This window comes from Abramis brama, assembly GCF_963993115.1.
Source record: "Abramis brama genome assembly, chromosome: 2".
NCBI classification, from domain to species: Eukaryota; Metazoa; Chordata; class Actinopteri; order Cypriniformes; family Leuciscidae; genus Abramis; species Abramis brama.
In genome coordinates this window covers 27,587,335-27,608,813 of record NC_139964.1, presented here as the reverse complement: position 1 = coordinate 27,608,813, position 21,479 = coordinate 27,587,335, and the positions used below count along the sequence as shown (strand labels likewise).

General features: G+C 35.6%; 1 protein-coding gene and 1 long non-coding RNA gene across 5 annotated transcripts; one reads left to right on the top strand and one right to left on the bottom strand.

The window, feature by feature from the left end:
* Positions 1-4,901: 4,901 nt before the first annotated feature.
* On the top strand, positions 4,902-7,252 carry LOC311078241. 3 transcript variants are annotated; one of them, XR_014605087.1, is made up of 4 exons: positions 4,902-5,721; positions 5,985-6,046; positions 6,178-6,302; positions 6,433-7,252. It is a non-coding gene; the product is annotated as an uncharacterized lncRNA (long non-coding RNA). The 3 variants fall into 3 exon arrangements; XR_014605086.1 differs by lacking the exon at positions 5,985-6,046; XR_014605088.1 differs by having other exon boundaries at positions 6,178-7,252.
* A 9,925-nt stretch (positions 7,253-17,177) lies between these two features.
* LOC311078126 (uncharacterized protein) lies at positions 17,178-21,096 on the bottom strand. Of its 2 annotated transcripts, XR_014605061.1 has the most exons (7): positions 20,842-21,094; positions 19,143-19,160; positions 18,979-19,029; positions 18,533-18,653; positions 18,282-18,432; positions 18,093-18,185; positions 17,178-17,682 (listed from the first exon to the last, which is right to left on the bottom strand). XR_014605061.1 is itself a non-coding variant. In XM_084106809.1 (5 exons), exons 1-5 carry the CDS (start codon positions 20,898-20,900, stop codon positions 18,358-18,360), a joined length of 324 nt encoding a protein of 107 aa, XP_083962935.1. In that variant the 5' UTR covers positions 20,901-21,096; the 3' UTR covers positions 18,197-18,357. The 2 variants fall into 2 exon arrangements, 1 of the variants encoding a protein (XP_083962935.1); XM_084106809.1 differs by lacking the exons at positions 17,178-17,682; positions 18,093-18,185 and having other exon boundaries at positions 18,197-18,432; positions 20,842-21,096.
* Positions 21,097-21,479: the final 383 nt, after the last annotated feature.

The window sequence follows — 21,479 nt, the reverse complement described above, 5'->3', positions numbered from 1 at the left end:
CTTTCTTATCTATTATAAATGTGGTTCATTTGGCTTAAAATTAAATTGCTTTGGACATTAATTTCGAATTGTTTGTGTAAATTAATTCTCCTTCAGTATATAATAGGCTAATCTTTTTTTTTTTTAAGATGTAAAACTGCAGGAAGTTTTCTGTGATGGGTACAATACCATATCTGTTATAACCGAAGTCTGTAAAACTCTTGTTATAAAGCTGGGTGCTCACTGTGCGATTTATAAAAGCCTTGTCCTTTACAAGTGTTGCTTGTCAGACTGTACGAACATGATCATCGCTCGTCACACTGTAAGATCTCAGTTGTCTTTAAAGTAGTAGCTCATTTTAAAATGAAAATTACCCCCATGATTTAGGCTACTCACCCTCAAGCCATCCTAGGTGTATATGACTATCTTCTTTCAGACGAATACAATCAGAGTTATATCAATAAATGTCCTGGCTCTTCCAAGCTAATGGCAGTGGATTGCAACCAACAGAAAAAAAAAGAAAACTCAAAAAAGTGCATCCATCCATCATAAAAGAACTCCAAACGGCTCCAGGGGGTTAATAAAGGCCTTCTGAAGCAAAACGATGAGTTTGTGTAAGAAAAATATTAATAATTAAAACTTTATAAATTAACTATTTATTGGACTATTACTTAAAACCAGATTAGGAGCGTCCAGAGCCGTTGAAAACATATTTAAGGCTCTGGGAGCGTCTATATGGAGTCGTTAACCTCACACGAGACACTGGAAGCTGATATGTGCAAGAAACTGCTGGATCCAACAATCTTCTTTTTTGATTGTAGATTGTAACTGTCTTAGTAACTATAGTATCTACTAGTTAACTTAGTAACTATAATAATTATAATCTCGCAAAACTTTTGCGTTCCCTGTGAATTGCTACCTTTCCCCCCCAAATTTGCTACTTTTTACAAAATGAATTGATAATTTTTCAAAAAGATTCAATATGTTAGGTTAAAATGAATCGCTACTTTTCCCAAAATGAATCGCTACTTTTTCAAAAGTTAATCGATACCTTCCTAAAAAGAATCGCAACTTTTAAAAAAATTAATCGATACGTTTTCCCAAAATGAATCGATACGTTTTCCCAAATGAATCGATACTTTTTCCAAAGTGAATCGATATTTTTTTTCCAAAGTGAATCGATACTTTTCAAAGTCAATCGATACTTTTTCCAAAGTGAATCACTACTTTTCCAAAAATGAATCCCTACTTTTCCCAAAATGAATCGCTACTTTTCCCAAAATGAATCGCTACTTTCCTAAAAAGAATCGCTACTTTTTCAAAAATGAATCACTACTTTTACCAAAATACTTTTTAAAAAAGAATCGCTACTTTTTCCAAAAAGAATGGATACTTTTTCAAAATGAATCGATACTTTTAAAAAAAGAATAGCTACTTTTTCAAAGTCAACCGATACTTTTTCAAAAGTGAATCACTACTTTCCCCAAAACGAATCGCTACTTTCCTAAAAAGAATCGCTACTTTTCCCAAAATGAATCGCTACTTTCCTAAAAAGAATCGCTACTTTTTCAAAGATGAATCGCTACTTTTTCAAAAAATGAATCGCTACTTTTACCAAAATACTTTTAAAAATGAATCGCTACTTTCCTAAAAAGAATCGCTACTTTTTCAAAGATGTATCGCTACTTTTTCAAAAAATGAATCGCTACTTTTCCCAAAATGAATCACTACTTTCATAAAAAGAATCGCTACTTTCCTAAAAAGAATCGCTACTTTTTCAAAGATGAAAAAGTTGATTGGTCCAATCGCTACTTTTACCAAAATACTTTTAAAAAATGAATCGCTACTTTTACCAAAATACTTTAAAAAAAAGAATAGCTACTTTTTCCAAAAAGAATCAATATTTTTTCCAAAAAGAATCGCTACTTTTTTCTAAAATGATTCAACTTTTTCAAAAAGAATTGCTACTTTTTTCTAAAATGAATCGAAACTTTTACCAAAGTGAATCGATACTTTTCAAAAATGAATCGCTACTTTTCCCAAAATGAATCAATACTTTTTCAAAAAGAATCAATACATTCCCTAAAACGAATAGAATTTTTTTTTACAAAATGAATCACTACTTTCCTAAAAAAGAATCGCTACTTTTCCCAAAATAAATCGATACTTTCCTTAAATTTATTTGCTACTTTTTACAAAAAGAATCGATACTTTTTCAAAATGAATTGCTACATTTTCAAAAAGAATAGCTATTTTTCCCAAAATGAATCTCTATTTTTTCAGCTACTTTTTCAAAATGAAAGTGGAAATAAATAAATGCATTAGTAGATCAATGAAAAAATAAATAAATGTGAAGAAAAATACAATTATACATGAATAAGGAAATAAAGTTTTTTTTTCTTCGTATATTTATGTATTTTAATTTATTTAATATTATGCCATTTTTAGCATTCCATCAAATATTGAGTAAATAAACATGCAAAGGTTATTAGAGGCCTGTACCATGATGGTAGTTGAACAAACTCAGGGTTACAGGATTAGTTTTGAGTTGACAAAACCAATCCAACCAGGCTTTGTTGCTGATCATCAACTTTCTCTGTCAACTCAGGCTTTGATCCTGAGTTTAGGAGTTTAGGTGTGACAGAGTGAAACTGAGATTCATTCATGTACGAGAGAAGCAGCGTGATTCACTACAGAATATTATGAGATTGAAAAATATAAAGAATTTAAACAAATTTACACAGCAAGAAGAAAATAGCTCTGAAAGAGGACAACTAAAATAAAAAGTCTTGCTATGTCAATGCAAGTAAAAGTTGTGAAATTAGTTTATACAGTTGATAAAGGTAGAGAAAATGTAACATATAAAGCTCACATGTAGTCATTTTTATATAAAGCTCACGAACAAGGTACAGTATTCTGTGTACTTTTTTTTGTGTGTGCTTTTTAAAAAATAATATATAGTATAATTTTAAACTTTACACCAGATAATGCTGCTTTCATATCATTTTTTAACTACACCAAATAGTTCTGACGTAGTAAACCATTAGCATATTTGAAGTTATCTCTCAGATGGGCTGTACTGTGTGTTTAAAGAGAAATGACCTAAAAGACCTACTGTGTCTTCAATGGGGACAATGAGGCAACGTGTATAAAGTAACAAAGATTTATTCGCACAACAGTAGTATAATCCAAGACCGAAACAGCATGTGAGGCACATATAAGCGTGCACAAACAATCACCAACAATGACACAGGACATGAAGGGAACTTAAATACACAGATGAACAATGAAGACAGCAGCTGAAGACAATGATAATGACGATGATGACTGGCAGGTGCGGGTAATGATGAAGGACTTGCAGGTGTGGGCCAAGGAGAATGCTGGGAACTGTAGTGCAGACGATGACGATGACAGTGACAATGACAATGAACGTGATGGTGAACGTAATGGTGATAGTTGAAGTAAAACCAGTCCTGTTCTTTACTCTTTTTTTCCAGCAGGATTGTCAGGAACATGATGAGGACCCTGTATAATTTGTCTGATCTGAGAGAGTCCAGGTTTGGTCAGCCTCCTCCCAGACACGGTCTGAACTTGCTGTGGTGGTTTGCTGATGTATGAATTGATATTGACTCCAATGGTCGTATAATTGCGCTCTGCAACCCTGCACAAAGAGATTTTGGCTTTTGTCTATTCCATAATTTATCTATGACATATTTCAAACATAGAATTGTCACCATAAACCTCCAAAACAATGGACTTGTGTGTTTGTGTGATTTAACTTACAGTGTAAACTTATATTGGCTTTCCCATAAATGCTTGCTTAGGCTATATTTAAAGTAGGGCTGGGGTAAACGATTATTTATTAAACGATTAATCGGGTGATTATTTTATCGATTAGTCGACTAATCTAACGACTAATTTGAATTAATTATCCTGTCTGTTATTCGCATATCTCTGTCAAACCGTTTCTCCGATGGATTTCAAACTGGACAGCTGTCTGGGCACGAGTAAGTGCAGTGCCAAGTTTGACATTGTTTGGATGAGAAATGCAAAAGATATTGTTAAATATATCAGTAAAAGAAGCACTTAGAAGGTTGTGGTTTAAAAAATAAACATTCTGACATAAACACACTTTCAGCTACAATGTTTACTTCTGAATATTATAGTATAAACGTGATCAATCCATTTAGATTAATTTGAGTAAAAAATGTGTTTTCTTTACCAAGAAAGTGGCAAGATGAAAACCACTATTTTCTGTTTCAAACTTTCACATAGCATATTTAGGTTATAATAACATAAATAATTCAAATCCAGATTTTGATTTTCAAAGATTTATTATAAAAACAGATTATTTTTCCCCAAAAATGCAATAAATTCATGACACGTTTTTTTTTTTAATGCAATTAATCCATTGAATCAATATAAAAGCTATTTTTCATATTGAAACTGTTGAAAATACACAACAAAAAGTAAGTTGATCCACATGACAGCCTCCTCGGTCAATACTAATCTTATATACAGACACGTAGGCCTACTGGACTAAACATAGGCTACATTCAATCAGCCATCCATCGCTAAGAAATACCTTCTGAAATTTTTTGACGGCGATCAGCTGTAAAATGGTCCTGCTCGGTTTTCGTTGACTTTGAGTACAAAAATTGAAAGTTTTTTAAAAGATCCACTGGGGTTAACGTGTCAGCATTCGACATAAGTTTGACGCTGTCGTGTGAGAACAAGCAACAGTCGGCATTTCTCTTCCTCCCGCGTGCCTCATCTTCTTAATCTCCTCACGTAAATGATTAGATTTCGATGGCAATTACGTTTCTTCCCTACGGCAGAATCCACCACAGGTTCATCAATGCCGTCAAATGTATAATTTTTTTTGTTTGTTTGTTGATCAAAAAGTGCAAAGTAGATCAGGGGCCTGTACCATGAAGGTAGCTGAACAAACTCGGGGTTACAGGATTAGTTTTGAGTTGACAAAACCAAACCGATGCAATCAGGCTTTATTGGTACCATGATGCAGCTCATCAACTTTCTTTGTCAACTCAGGCTTTGATCCTCAAGCTATGATTACTCCACGCGCGCGTGCACATAAAAGAGTGACGTCGACACTGAACAACCAATCGCGGGTAGAGCGAGAGCGATATATTTTTCTGCGGAGGAGCAAGAGATAATCATTCATAATTACGATGAATTTAAATATGTATTTCAAGCTCGAAACAATACGTTCTCTGCTGCCAAAGCAAGAGAAGACTGTTGGAGAAAGATTGCTGATTGTTAATGTGTAAGTTAAACAAATACGTTCTATATTTATGTAAAATTATGTATGTATATATGTATGCCTATATGTGTAATATAGCCTATAGCTTATTTTTATAATATATAAAAAATGTGCATGTATGTACTAAGAAAGATTAATATTCATTGATTTTTAGATGCAACCCCAACTCCAAATGTTCTTGGCAGCAGATAAAGACAAAATATAAAAATATAATTCAAAGGTTATTTCAAGGAGTTAATTCAAAGAGTATTTACCACAACCTTTTATTACTTTTGTGAACATTTTATCACACTTGTTTGCAGCAAACAGAAATAAAGAGTTAAATTCAGAAAACCAGAATACACTGTGGCAGAGGAGTTGGCTCTGAGTAGGCAATAAGGGACGGCCGATTATGGATGGGATTACAGGTGCTGTACAATCTGACCCTGGTGCTGGCTCCTCTAAGCAAGTAACACTGGGTACGTGTGCAATACATTACTACTTTTAAGTTTTAAATATGGCTGACTGTATGTTCTGCAGTAGAGGGAAATACAGGGTCCCTGTTGAAGCTAGCACACATTCACACACACACACACTATTAGGGTGAAGCAAATGATGAAGACACTCTGTCTGTGTGTTCTCAGACAGTTGCTGATGTGAATGCACTGGGCTTTTTATTATGGCAAACATTTGAATGTGTGGCATAAAAAAAGAGACTGGCCCTTACACATCTCTTTTGTAGGATTTTTCACAACCTGACCCAGAAACTGAGGCCTCTACCTCAATGGGCTTCAGAAGAAATGTGTAAGGATTTAAAACCCTTGACATAAATTACAGTCAGTCCTGTGTTTGTAGGAAGTCAAGGAACTTTTTGTGATTTGATGAGCCTCCAGAAAACTTGTAATGATCATGTTTGTGGTGGAATTATGTTTCAGGTGGAAACAGACTCAGTCAGGGCCCTGTACAAAAGGAGTCTTGAACTAGACTGCACACTAAAGGAGCTGACTGTGAGCTGAGGAGGCTCCAAACAAAATCAAACAGCTGGATAAAACTGATCTCAGTATGTATATAGTTATATAGTATATATAGTATAACTTATTTAACCAAGTAACACTTTAGTATGAATATTTATTAATGCAACTTTCTCTTGCTCTCTTTCTCCCTCCCATCCCACAAAACCAATAAAACAGTTTGAGACATATCTGCAGTTTCAATGTGCTTTTATTAAGTGTAATATTGTATGGTGATTGCATCTACATCTGCACCAGCTGGGTGGTCAAGTGTGATCGGGTCAGTTTCATCGGGGAGAAGCTGGTTTTGTGTTGTTTCTCGCTCCTTTCTACTGGTGGCTATATTGTGCAGAATGGCACATACAGCCACTATCTGTGATGCCCGCTCTGGTGACTCTGAAGCGCCGAACACAGTTGAAATGTGCCTTTAGGATGCCAAAGGTCATCTCTATCTTCACTCTGGTTTTACTGAGGGCCACACTGAAGTGGTGCTGTGGCCCTGTCTGAGGGTCATGATAGGGGGTTATTGTGTAGGTTTTTCTATCTCAGTTTAAATGAACAGTGTTTTGTACTGTACCAAATTTAACTTGCTTTCCTCAAAGCGCTGACACAACACAGACTCATGGGAAATTTGTGAGACAAGCACTGGAGCCAGGCCATTTGACATCCAAACTTGATCATATGTTCATGACCACAAGTCGTCTGCAGATGAAATGTTTAGTAGATCATTGTTATATCTGTTAAAGTTACTATTAATTTAAAGATTCATCTCACAGAAAATAATCATCTCACATATTCACATCATCTCTACCTGAACATTAAGGCTGTGATAGGACTTCCTATTAACATAATCTGCCTCATGTTCCCCTAGAGCAGTGGAGATTGGAGCAATAGACTGCATACATGTTGCAATGACTTGGGAATCCTATCATAAGATTATCAGAAGAATAATAAAAAAGATTCAAAATAATTCTTAACATGTATTGTATTGTATAGTACATTTGTGAAATTTGCTTTTTGAGAAAAAAAAAGTGTTCATGTGATGTCACCCTATCAATATATCTTACCGGCAATTTTATAAAAGCCCTCTTTTATGGACGTGGTCGATAAATGTCCGGGGAACATTATTAGTTAAACTTTTCATGTACTCCTGCAGAGCGAGGACCACCTTGCGAATGGTTCGACAAACATATGTTTTCTCCTAGCTTCTGTGCGTCACCCACCGTGCAAGAATGTATCACTTGCAAAAAAAAAAAAAAAATGCAACGCAATATTTGCGGTACAGTAAGTGCATGAATTCGACGTGTTAAATTCTTTATGTGCGGCTCAAGAAGTTCGCAAAGATAAGACATTCCTTCCGTGGAAAATCTGTATCTTTCATACAAGTAACTATCAGTTAAGGCAAGGGGATTTTGTCTGGCTAAAAACTCTTTCTCTACGAAGTGCTCGTCAAACAATTTGCGCTGAGATGTCCACCGGATTTGGAAGAAAAGGTGAAGTCATTGTAACAGACACTTGGAATAAGTTACGTCACCTATATGTTTCTTTGCTCTCAGCTGATTGGTCAAACTTCGGTCTGAGATCTTGAATCCAGAACATAACCTGCCCCGGTGCAGGTTAGCCGTGCAGCGTAAGATACCATGGCAACGAACACCGATTAAAGTCGAGCTACTTTCATAGTACCTAAAACCCAGGGTTGGCGGAAACTAAGCTGAAACATAGCTGGCTAGCCACCTAATCCGGCTTCATGGTACAGGCCCCAGGAAAACTAGGATGCCGGGTGTATTCAAAGCGCCGCCGTTACTGTTTACAATGCGTGGAATGGTGCGCTGTGATTGGTTGAGCGGATTTATCACATTCTGCAGAGAAAGGAGACTGGCGTTTGTCGCGGTTTGGAAAGAAAGGGAGAAAACATGACAGAATAACACGGCGGGCGGTGTGTGTGTGGCGAGCTGTACCTCCGGGAATGGTACAAAAAAAATAAAGAAGCGTCGACGCAAAAAATATGACGTCGACGTCATCGACGCACCGCTACAGCACTAATTTAAAGTCCCCCTGTGGTGAAAATCCAGCTTTTAATGTTGTTTAAATGTCTATGTGGTGTTTTTAATGACAATGACAATTTAATGTTTTTTAAGACAACTCATGTGCAAATTCATGTCAACACCATTGCTGAGCATTTTCTCCTTAAAACGGCAGTAAAGCAGCAGATGTCGTCGGCGTGCGGAGTTTCGGGGGCTCGAAGATTCATTTTGCGAATCAATTGGTTCAGTTGAATCGAAGTTTCAAAGACTCACTTCTCTTCTGTCATCATTTGTCTTGTTAACACAAATTTTGATTAATTTGCTTATTAATTTAATTTTTTTATTAAATATGTGATTTCTCTCTTTTTTTTGTAAATGCATCTCTTCTGCAAGATGACAAGATGATTTTAGTGTTAAAAGAGAAGCAAAAAACAGAAAAGAAATGCTCATAATATTAAACCAAACTAATTCCACTTAACTCACATTAGCCTGTCAGTTCTTCTGCTCATGCAAATATCTGGCATGGAGCAGCATCAGTTTCTGTTTGCAGATCTTTGCTCCACCCTCAAAAGGCAACATTACACTGCCATCACTTCTGCAGGGCAGGGTGGATTCATTTAATGCGCTCATAGCTGATTATTATTGAGGACGTCTTTGACCTCACACGAGACACTCTGATAAATGAATGAAGCTGATAAATAAGGAACTGCTGGATACAACAATCTTTTTCAAATGCAGAATTATCAGAGACACGGTGAGAGCACTGAATAGTCCCTTTCGAGAGACCTTTTTATTTATTTAAAAACATAAATTATGAATCAGAATCTTTGCTTTTATTTAACATTTTACTCCAACTTACAGCTTAACCGTTTATCTTACTACAAGATTCATAGAGTTTCAGCCTTTGTTCTTATATTTCTGTGTGATCAATGTCTGCAGATGTGTTTCGGTCATAGTCTAGGACCTAACAAACTTTAATGTGCTGATTTTGAAAGAAGGTCTGCTGAATGGATTTGAAAAGGCAATGTTAGTTGCGAGCTGATCTGAAAACCCCATCAAATTATCCCAAATATTGAATAATTCTGCAGAGTTCTCCAATGAGGAAATGAGCGGATTTAACTGAAGTTCGCCTGCTTTTTGGTTTTTGCATTTTTTCGGTGTGATATTAAAAAATATACTTCTTTGCATTACAAGTGCGCCATTGTTAGAGTAAACCCAGTTGTGTTCTTTACATTTTTTTTTCCAGCAGAATTAATATGATGAGGACCCTGTATAATTTGTCTGATCTGAGAGAGTCCAGGTTTGGTCAGCCAAACACACGGTCTGATCTTAGTTTGCTCATGAATGTGTTCAAATTGACTCCAATGGACATATAATTGCTTTCTGAAACCCTGCAAATGGAGCTTTTGGCAACCCTTCAAATGGCGCCCGCAGCCGAATCATCCATCCATCCATTTCCCAAACCACTGGTCCAATGTGGCTACAGCGTATAGTAAGGTGAATAAATGGTATGAACTGCAATTGTAGTATTGTAATGGATATTGTATAGTAGGCCCATCGAATGTCTGTATATTCAGCTGTGAAAATACAGTGACCCAACTGAAAAAGCCAAAAAGGTTACAGTAAAAAACTTTAAATGAAAAACATCCCTTACAAAAAATAAGTTTTTTCAAGTGTTTTCTTAGTATACTTCTTTTAAACTAAAAATAAGAAAGTATACTTTCAGTCTATATACTTCTCAGAAATATACTTTATGTGGTTCTCAGAAATATACTTAAAATTACACTTAAGTGTACTTGACTTGTACTGAGAGAAAAGTCCAAGTATATTTGGCCTGTACTTGTACTCAATATTTTGAACGAGACATACTTAAAAGTAGGCTATAATTAAGTATTCAAAGTATACTTGGCTTGTAGTTGTGTTAACTCTTTTGATCGAGTAGCCTATTAAATATAGCCTACTTTTTTATATATAATTTTTCATATAGTCCACTGTTAGTGTACAGGAATTTACTCTAATTCTACTTTTCTGTTAGCCTGGAAATCCAGACCTAAATCTAAAAGATTAATGGTCTGGCGTTGACTAATGAAAATCGGCCAGCTCGAGGGGCGGCACCAAGCGTGCATTTGAAAATCTCACTGCACGCAATTGGATAACACTACGACCAATCACAACAAGTTATCGTTTAGCTACCAGCGGAGCTAACTGGTAGATTAGACTCTTACCGTATCCGGTCGGCAAAACAGAAAAAACACCCTTCTTGCAAAGGAACGATTTGAGCGCCGTCTTCTGTTCCTCTTTTAGATAAAAAGTCTAAATCTTTCATTGTAGCGGCCAAAGCCGTTTCAAACAACTGGTGTTCATCCATAGCCATCTTGCAATGTTTACTAATGACTTCGACGTCACAGCGCTGTCGTCATATCGCCTCTGGCCCGCCTATATCAGATAACCCGATGTGATTGGTGCAGCTCAGATCGAGGGGCATATTTAATGAGCATCATTACTCGACACCAGAGTAACTTGCTGAGCAAATTCAACTTGTGCTCTCACGAGAACTCGATTACCAGGGTACTTTTTCCCACCATTGACTGAATTTTCCAGCTATCCATGTTTTCACTGTTATATGGTAGGGGGCGCTATGACACATCTTCTAGTACAGAATCTCCGGATCTTAACGCAGGAGAAGAAGAAGCTGAAACAAGTGATAGAAGATTGCTCACACAAATGTAAAATAACGTGATCATCAAACATTAAACAACGTGTGAATCAAAACTGCTTAATATGAAATGTCGAACTCTTGAAGAGAAAACGACTGTGAAGCTTTGAGGGTGTTGGACTCGATCTACTCCATCTGTTTTGATCATCATTCTGAATCTGGTCAAGGCTTTGACAAAAATATGATTTTCTCAACTTTTTTGTTTAAAATGTTGACTTTCTTTATGAAACTTACCGACATTCAAGTGTTGATAAAAAAGGATGCATGAAGCTAATACATTTTTTTATTTTTTATTAAAGTACAGTTAAAGGTATTTTTAAAGTATAAAAAATAATATCTATTTGAACATAGTAGTACACTGCAAGAATAGTATATAAATAGTAAACTAAGTATAATGTTATGTTCACTTAAAGAAAACTTACAAGTATACTTGCAGTATAAACTACTTCAGTGTGTTCTTTCATAAACTAAAAAATGTACTAGTATTAAAATAGTAAACTACTAGTATACTTATAAGTTCACTTTTAGTACAGATGCATTACAAATGAGAAACCTAGTTGTGTACTTAAAGTTTATACTGTTACATTTAAAGTACACTTAAACGTATACTTTTATATACTAAAAGTGGGCCAATTTAGTCCTAAGCAAATAGTACACTTACAAGTTTACTACAAGTACACATTGATATTAGTATACTTACTACATAAAGTATACTTTAAAATATACTTGAACATTACTTAAGTATACTTAATAAAAATGAACTTGAAGTATACTTCTTTTTCGTAAGGCATGTTATAGTCACTCAGAAGAGTTGTGCAACTTGCAAAATCAAGGTCAGTGAGAGAGATTTAATTCTGCTTCAGCATCGCGTCTTCATGTTGGTCGGGCTGGAGGAGTTTCTCCACATCATAGACAATGTCGTCTCTGCAGGCAAAGGGAAAAATCCTAAAGATCCAGTCTTGACAACATTCTCCACACCTGCTCTTCCTCATCCTCATCCTCTTCCTGCTTGTTCACCACCTCTTTTACACATACTCTTCCTTCTCTCCCTCTTATATTGTTATCATCCATTATTGGTATCAACATTCAGTGCAACATTTTGAGTCAATTTTGGGACTCTTATATCACAGAGTCCCAAATGAATGAATGTGAGTGAATGTGGTTTGAAAATTTGGTTTTTATGTTTAAGGTTTTGAGAAAGTGAGTGATGGTTTCAAGAAATGTGTTTTAGCAGTTCAGAAAAACTGTAATGATTTATTACAATGAAATCTGAATATGAGATCTGAGACATTAGTTTAATATAAAGTATTTAATGTAAATCTCCTTCTGTACTGTCCCTTTGTTTTCTGCATAAGTTTTGCTTTCTGCATTGTGAGTTTCTGTTTATCAAAACAGCAAAACATGTAAAACCTGTAGAGTACTTCCTGTTAGTTCAGTGACATCAGCAAGTATGCACTGTTGTCATGCCATATAAATGAGGCAGTCAGTGCAAAAGGCCAAAGGTGTATCACTATCACTATCACAAGGTAAGATGTATCCTTTTTTATATACAGTGTGTGTGTGTGTGTGTGTGTGTGTGTGTGTGTGTGTGTGTGTGTGTGCGTTTGGTTTATATTACATTGTGGGAACCAAATGTCCCCACAAGGATAGTAAAACCTGAGATCATCTCCATTGTCGGGACCAGCCAGCGGTCCCCATGAGAGAAATGGGTTAATAAACATACTAAATTATATTTTTGGGAAAATGTGAAAATGCAGAAAGTTTTCTGTAATGGGTAGGTTTAGGGGTAGGGTTATTGTAAGGAGACAGAATATACAGTTTGTACAGTATAAAAACCATTAAGTCTATGGAGAGTCCCCACAAAGATAGTGAACCAGACAGTAACCCTTTGTCTCACTGCAATCATTTTGAAGGATCAGTTTTTCTCAGTTCTTTGTAAGTAATCAGTAGCCGCGTTTCCATTACCCTTCAAATTGCGCAAATTGAAATTGCGAATTGAAAATACGCTTAATGGAAACACGTCAATTTCGCAAAAAAACCCATTTATCGCAAAAAAGTTTTTACGCTCTCATGAGGTGGTTTTTCAGGCAATTCGAAAAAGGAATATTTCGCAAAACTGCAATGGAAACAGTTTTTGCGCATTTACAGTCACCTGACTTAGAAGATGCAGTGTGTTTGAGGTCCATGTATAGCTACGCAAATAATAATCATTTTATATTATTTTATTATAACATTTAATAGGCTATATTTAGAAGACGCTTTTATGCAAAAAAAGAACAAAGCTGAGTGTGGAGCGCGCACTGCATGGCATGGAGGCGCGGCCGCGAACACTTGCATTTTCCTATCAAAAATGTTTCCTATCTAGAAACAACTTAAAATACTCAAAATACTGGTGATACAGAAAATAATAATACATTATTCTCAACTACTTTTATTTGTGTAAACTCACAATAACAAGAAAACGTTGTGCTTTTGTAAAATAAAAGAAACAATCAGACGCACTTTCATGATCTCCGTAAACTGGAGCGCGACAACTGAAACAAAATATAGCCTATGTTGGCTAAAGCTTGAAATGTCCACTTTAAAACGAACAAATTAGAATCGAAAGCTAATACCTTCATTATGTAATCCGTATGAAAGGTGCATTTCTCTCTAAAAGCGCATCTGCTTAACAGCGGAGATGGAGATGTGATTTTAACCGACACTTAGAAAACAATAGTTTATTAATAATATTAATGGCTCTTCTCATTCAGCACTGCGGGAAAGACATCAATTACAGTTTCTAATTTGGCCTTAGAAAACCAGTAAAATCGACATGTTTTCCATATTAATTTGTGAATATTTTAAATGTTTAATAAAGGGGCAAAAAGTCATAAACAAAAATCTGAAAATTCGTCGATATTTACTTTTTTGCGCAGCAGTTGGTGTAGCCAGTTCAAATTCAAATTTTGGTGTTCAACTTTGCGTTTTAAAAAGACAACCGTTTATTTTTCATTTTTCAATTAGGGGTTAAAAAAGGAAAAACAAATGGACACAAAAGTAGCCTACATGGATCGTTTGGACAGAATATGAGACAGAGTTCTTTATTAAATTCATAAAATAAACAATAATTAGCCTATAGGAATACTGGATTCTAAATCTCAAAGAAATGCCACAATCAAATCCTCGGAGCAGAAATGAGGGCGAAACACCCAGAAACTCCTTATATGCGTCATTCGCAGTATAAGGGTCTTTCCCTGCCATTAATGCTTGGAAAACATGCCACGTCTCCTTCCATTAATAATAACAATAATAATAATGTCTAATGCGGTGGCTGTGATATTATATAAACCAACGTCCGTTGCCGTGATTTTTGGAATGACTTATCGCGAGAGAAAAAAGGATGTTTTAGTCGCATAACATCGGTTAATGGAAACGCCGTCATTTCGCAATAGTTTTTTATCGATATTTAGATAATAGCGCAAAACATTTGCGCAAATCTGTAATGGAAACACGGCTAGTGTCTGTAAATGTGTTGTAGCCAGTTTATTAATTCCTTTAAAGTTAACCATTTAAAAAGTGTAAACAATTAAACAAAACAATTTAGACAAAAATATCTGAATAACAGACAGATGTCAAAGATGAATTAAGATGTATTAATTAAATTTAACAAATAAGAATTGAGTAAGAATTAATCAAAATGAATTCCTTAAAAGTTAACCATTTAAAATGAGTAAAATTTAAACAAAAATATCTGAATAACAGACAGACGTCAAAGATGAATTATAAGAACTCTTTATTTTTTATTGCCAACATTGAAGACACCTGATGATAACAAGCAGAATCACAGAAGGAAAGAGAAACACAAGAACTACAACTGACTTCAGCCATCGCCTTAGATGAATTTGTTTATGGTTTTCATAGCAACAATTTACATGCTTTAGCAAACACCATAACAAAAGCCACAAACTGACATAAAAAGCATGAGTCAAACTGCCCAACTAAAGGAAACACTGAGCACCATAATGGTGACCACATATTTTATAAAAATATAAAACCATTAAAGTCCCTGTAAAGGCAATTCTAAAAAAAAATTCTAAACACATTATAAATGTTAGAAATGTATTGCTGAATCATATTACAAAGACTGTGAACTGCGAAGTACTGAATTGTGGAGTTAGACCGTTAAACAGTTTTTCACCATTGCTGTGTTCCGGATTTTTCGGGCGGGGCTAAAACGGGGGCTCGATGACGCACTGAAGCCCCTGAGCTCCTGGACACGCCCCTACTTGATGACGCACTGGAGCCCCTGACGCTGGCCCCTCCCCTAACAATATAGCACATTCACGTCAGTTTGCCGATCGCGAGTTACTGTCAGTAGCCTACTATTAGTTACTACATCCTACAGTTTGCTAGCTAGCTATGCCTTCGTCACGGAAATGCGTATTACCTGGATGCGATCACGTACAAAACAGATCGGTGTCCTTATTTAAATTTCCGAAAAACTATCATATCAACAAGAGGTGGATTAATTTTGTGAAGAGCCACCTTGATGGAGAGTCGAGGATCACCGCCAAAACCCGCCTCTGTAGTGATCATTTTAAACGGGATAGTTAGTTTTATAAACTTTCGTCGGAGACAACTGGGATTCACTGATAATCCGCTGTTACTGGTGAATGGGGCCGGACTGACTATCTCCCGCCTCGGCGATCATCCTCCCGTCGCGCCGACAACTGGTGCCATCGTCGGCAGTGCGTGCCCACCAATGAGTGTAAGTTGCCTTGTGTGCTTATGTTATAATTACAGTAGGTAGTCCAGGCTTGAACATGTATGGCTTTGTAAAACAAATTAAGCTGCTAGGAGCATCCATTCTGGCTGTAGCGGTGACAGACAGTTGAGTGTGGCGACGGCAGCTTTCCCGCGAGTGGGCGTGGTTTCAGCGCAGCCAGCGGACACGCCCCCAGCGTTTGAGAGCAGAGACTACTGCTCATTTTTTCAAGATTTTGATAGCTTATTTTATGTACTTGCCGGCTTTTTTATCATTCAAATTTGGCTGGGTGGCTAATAACACATTTTTCTGTGGTGTGACAAACTCAGAACACATAATTAATTTTGACTTTACAGGGACTTTAACATCTAAACTTCTGTTAATTCTCAAAAAGAACTGTAGACAAATTACATAAATAAAGTCAGTATGGTTAATAAGAGAGATTTAATGTATTTTTATAATTTAATTAATAATATTGCTTGTAATCTGTTGCCAAAATTTTATCGAGTAGATATGGCATATTACTTTTTACAGAGGGCACTTCCTGTGTCTTAAAAAAATACATACTAAACGGTGGGTTTTTGTTGTTGTCGAGTCCCCATAAACCACATGTGTGTGAGGCTGCTGTTTGGTCTTGGTCAAAACAGACTTTGATGTGCTGCTTTTGAGAGTAAATCTGCTGAATAGATTCAAATTTGTTAAACAGAGCTAAGTACACTCTTATTGGTAGCATTCATCACCATTACCCCAGACATTTACTAAATGACCATGTGATCAACATGTGATTAATGATCAACATGATCAGTGATGCACTTTATGAATAACAGGCGTTCCAATTCTGCAGACTTAACAAATGATGAAATGAACTGCACTCAAAAAAATGACTCATTGGACAAACTCAATTTAATTGATGGCAGGATTTCCATCCAATAAATATGTGTAGCCCCAACTTACAAAAAACTAATTCATGCAATGAAATGTAATTAAGTTGGTCCAACTCAATTTTGACCAACTTAAATGAGTTGGTCCAACTCAATTATGAGCAACTTAAATGAGTTGGTCCAACTCAATTTTGATCAAATAGTTTAAATGAAATGGATACATTTAAAAATAAGTTTTAAGCTTCTTAAACTTAAATTAGAACATTTCATTGAAAAATCAATTAGGAAATCCTTATTTTGTACCCCATAGAGACAAGAGACAAATCTTGATCGAGATGTTTTTATTTAAAACTCAATAGTGCAATAGTTATTTAATGTGAAAAGTACTTAGAAAAATGCAAGTACACATTTTAAAGCCTTTTTCCAAACATGTACAAATGTCTTTGTTCTTATTGAACACAAATGAAGATGTGTTAAAGAATATGGGAAACTGAACAGTTCTGGGCCACCATTGACTTCCATAGTAGGAAGAAAAAACAACAACTATGAAAGTCAATGGTGGCCCAGAACTGTTAAGTTTCCCAAATTCTTTAACACATCTTCCTTTGTGTTCAACAGAACAAATAGATTTATACAGGTTTGGAACAACCCCGGGATCAGTAAATTATGACAGAATTTTCATTTTTGGGTGAACTATCCCTAAAGACAAGAACGACTAAGTAGAAATACACACAAAAAGTGTGTAAGAAAAAGCATGAAAGAGTGTTAAAAAAAAAAAAGTGTGTAAAAAAAAGAAAAAAGAAATTGTGTGTTAAAAAAAAAATTGTTCATTAGGATTTTCTGGATAAACTTGAAGGTGTACTTGAAGTTGTCAGGAAAATTAAGATCAAGAGCATAAATGAGACCAAACAGCATGATGAATGCCAGGATCACACAGTCTAGGTCCCTCAAAACCTTAATGCCCTCGATCACAACTCCTATGTCTTCTGTACAATCTCCTCTTTGGATTTTGTAAATCCCCATGACTGTGTTTGGGATTTCATTTTCTGCATCCTCAGTGGCCTGGACAACACACAAAACACTTTGGTTAAGCCCAGGTGAATTTGACCCTTTATATTTTAAAAGTAATCAGCAAATTGCATTGCTACTTTTCACTTTTACTATTACATTGTTGGCTGCCATTTATTTCCATTTTATAGACATAGACATACACATCTGAAAACTTCTACAAATTCTATTGTGTTCAGATGAACAATGAAAGGCATACACAAAGTTATTACCCCTGCAAAATTATTACTATTAAAAATATTATTTTATTAAAATGAATAAAACAAAATATTATTATTCCACTAATACATATTTTATTGTGAAATGAAAATGAAAATTGAGCATTTAATAATAATCAATCATATATTCTTTTAAAATATAAAAGTATTAACAGAATTGTTGTTATATTCATAATAATCACTTACCACATACTCCTTGAAGAAAGAGTCTGGATATTCAGTCGGGTAGATCATCAGGCCTTTCAGGGTGCACTCTCTCCTGATGTTTATGTTGTCACACTACAGCAGGGGGAAATCAAGACTGAAATTAGCCAAATGCAGAAAGCTGTAGAATAACTAGACAAAACAAAAGACATTGCATGCATTTATACTAACAGAGTCTGTGATCGCCAGGGCGTTTTTGATCTTTTGCCCCTTCACTCCTCCTTTGCTCTTGAAGATCTGCATCAGTTTATCTGAAAAGTGGTCCAGCTGTAGGAACATTGATTGCAGTGGCTTCGTAGTGATCTGCATGAACTGCGTTCACCTTCAAAATAGAAAAAAAAACAACAACAAAAAACAATTTCTTACTACGAAAAGAACCTAATAACGACTAAAATAAAACACTACATAACATGTTTACTTACTTCACTCTGCTGAAAAAGAGCTGGCCATTGATTCTTGAACACCTCTATCATGGGCATTGGCTGACGACAATGGGTTTGAAGTCTATTAATGAATGTGGAATGTAGATTGTGTTTCCGGTATCTGTGGGTGTTAAATGTCCTGTAAATATTACTTTCAAATGCACATCCTACAAACATACACTGAACTGTTTCATTATGCCTGACATGTCCATTTATGTGTTGAAAATAATCTTTCTGTTGCTAGCTCCATGCATGAACACACATGATACTGGAATGTTGTTAATTCTTCTGGCTTTGGAGTTTCCTGTTTAGCATGTTTTTTGTACATGTGATTAAGAAGCTTACTACATATACTAAACGTGCATGGGCAATCTGTGTATGGACATGGATAGCGAAAACTGCCACTAAAGCACAGATGAGTCTGCCTAAAATGCTGCAACAAATACCTGCTAGCTAGTTTCGATGGACACATTCTTTGCACTGCCACATTCACAATCCTAAAAAGAAGAATAAAAAAGTATTATAAGATACCATATTTAAAAAATGACACAAGGAGCCTAAATCAGAATATTTGAATATGACTTAATATAAATAGGAGGTTGCTGTTCACCTGGTCATGTTCATAAAACTGTGAAAGAGAAGATGTTGATTAGGAGTGGGAACCAGTACTCACATGAAAATATGCTTTTTGTATACATGGTTCTGTTTTACCTAACTCGTTCACTTAAGGGATTAGTTCACCTCAAAATGAAAATTTCCTGATAATTTACTCACCCCAATGCCATCCAAGATGTTCATGTCTTTCTTTCTTCAGTGGAAAAGAAAATAAGTTTTTTGAGGAAAACTCAGGATTTTTCTCCACACAATGGACTTCAACGGTAACCAAATAGTTGAAGTCCAAATCAATGCAATTTCTAAGGGCTCTGAAGTGCTTCTAAGGGCTCTGCATGATCCCAGCTGAGGAATAGGGTCTTATCTAGCGAAACGATCGGCCGTTCGTTTTCTAAAAAAAAAAATCCTTTAATGTTTTCCTCAAAAAACTTAATTTCTTTTCCACTGAAAAAAGAAAAACATGAACATCTTGGATGACATTAGGGTGAGTAAATTATCAGGACATTTTCATTTTGAGGTGAACTAATCCCTTAATATGACACTTTACAATTCTCTCAAGTAATTAAATTGATTTTAAAATAATTTTAAATGTTTACTTGGTACAATTGTCTATATCTATCTATAGCATGCATTGTGTTTCATCGTGCAACTGATACGCAAAAATGACTTTTTATATCATATTATACGCCATCAAAGTGCGTATGTAATATATATATATATATATATATATATATATATATATATATATATATATATATATATTACATACGCACTTTGATGGCGTATAATATGATATAAAAAGTCATTTTTGCGTATCAGTTATATATATATATATATATATATATATATATATATAGATAGATAGATGCCTATTTTTTTGAGAAACGAATGGGAGTTTACAGAATACATAGATCGATAATTTCAACAAATAGGCTATGCGTTTTATAGCGTTAATCAAATAGCGTGTTTACTGCAAAAACAGACGACCATCGTCCATTCTGTCACATTTTTCAGGTGTTCTGACTGATGTAACTTAGGCTACCCGTCTGTCACTTGCTCTGATTTACCATGGACAGCTCAGCTACGATGTTGTAAATAGGTAGTTTACATGATAAAAGTAATCTAATATTGATATATACGTTCTACCTTATGTACTTCTAGTTTTAATTATTTAAACAGGCCTTTGAACAAAAAAGGCCTGTCGTGTATTTTTCCCCCACAGCGCTTAATGTCATATGGCGATTGTGAAACACGGAACACCTCACTTTCATGATTGTATGGTGAAATGTCTTATTTTTCATGTTAGGCAGGTCAAATTTGATCAAGAAAAACGCACTGTGGCCAATTCAGCGTGAGTGAGTGACGCAGCTAAAAATAGACTCGGCGCCGAAACAATCGCGGCGATAGCAAGCCTCCAATTCATTTTATGACGGATATATCAATCCAGCTAGCAAGCCAATAAGTTAAGAACCAATTTTGCACAGTTACAGTCAAATTCGGGATCGTTAGACTGGTCTAACACAGAATTTGCACGTTGCGTGAGTAAGTTAAGCTATCGAAGGGACACTTAAAACAATTCACCTCGCATAACTTTCACTGCTGTTGCATATTTCACTCAAAATTATGATATAAGTTACACATCCTCTTACAGTGAGGTAAATTCTTTATTACAAATACTCAAGCAAGATAATACTTACCAATAACGAATACGACGTTGCAGTCCTTGCGGCGGCAGACGATAAGATGGCGGCCACATCCTCTGAGCATGTTCTTCTCTGAGCTTGTCTTGCACATGCGCAAATGGCGCTCTCCGAAGCCAAATAAATTTGAGTTAACCAAATTAAATTAAATCTCATAGATGACACTATTTATACATTTTACGTTAGACTTATTAAATATATATACGTTTTATTCCTAATTAGATATATTTAAATAAAGTGAACACAATTTAAATGTGTCATACCTAAGAAGGCCTTGAATCATTTTTTTGAGTGTGATTTAAATGAGGTCGAACTGACTTCTGTTGCTTCTTGGTTTTACATTTTGCAGTTGTCCCTGTATTTGTATATTTTACATAAAAAACATAATATTATAACATTTATTGCATTACAAGTGCACTGTTTTTCCAACAGGATTGTCAGGAACACGATGAGGACCCTGAATAATTTGTCTGATCTGAAAGAGTCCAAGTTCGGTCAGCCTCCTCCCAGACACGGTCTGATCTTGCTGTGGTGGTTTGCTCATGAATGTGTTCAGATTGACTCCAACAGTCGTATGGTTGCACTCTGCAACCCAAAAAATGGCGCTTTTGGTTTCCACCTATTCCATAACAGGG

Coding starts and splice junctions, on each gene's coding strand:
- LOC311078126 (XM_084106809.1), bottom strand. CDS start 20,900: ATGTGGCCGCCATCTTATCGTCTGCCGCCGCAAGGACTGCAACGTCGT. Junction 18,654..18,978: donor CCATCGAAACTAGCTAGCAG/GTATTTGTTGCA, acceptor TAACACCCACAG/ATACCGGAAACACAATCTAC. Junction 18,433..18,532: donor CTCTTTTTCAGCAGAGTGAA/GTAAGTAAACAT, acceptor TCTATTTTGAAG/GTGAACGCAGTTCATGCAGA.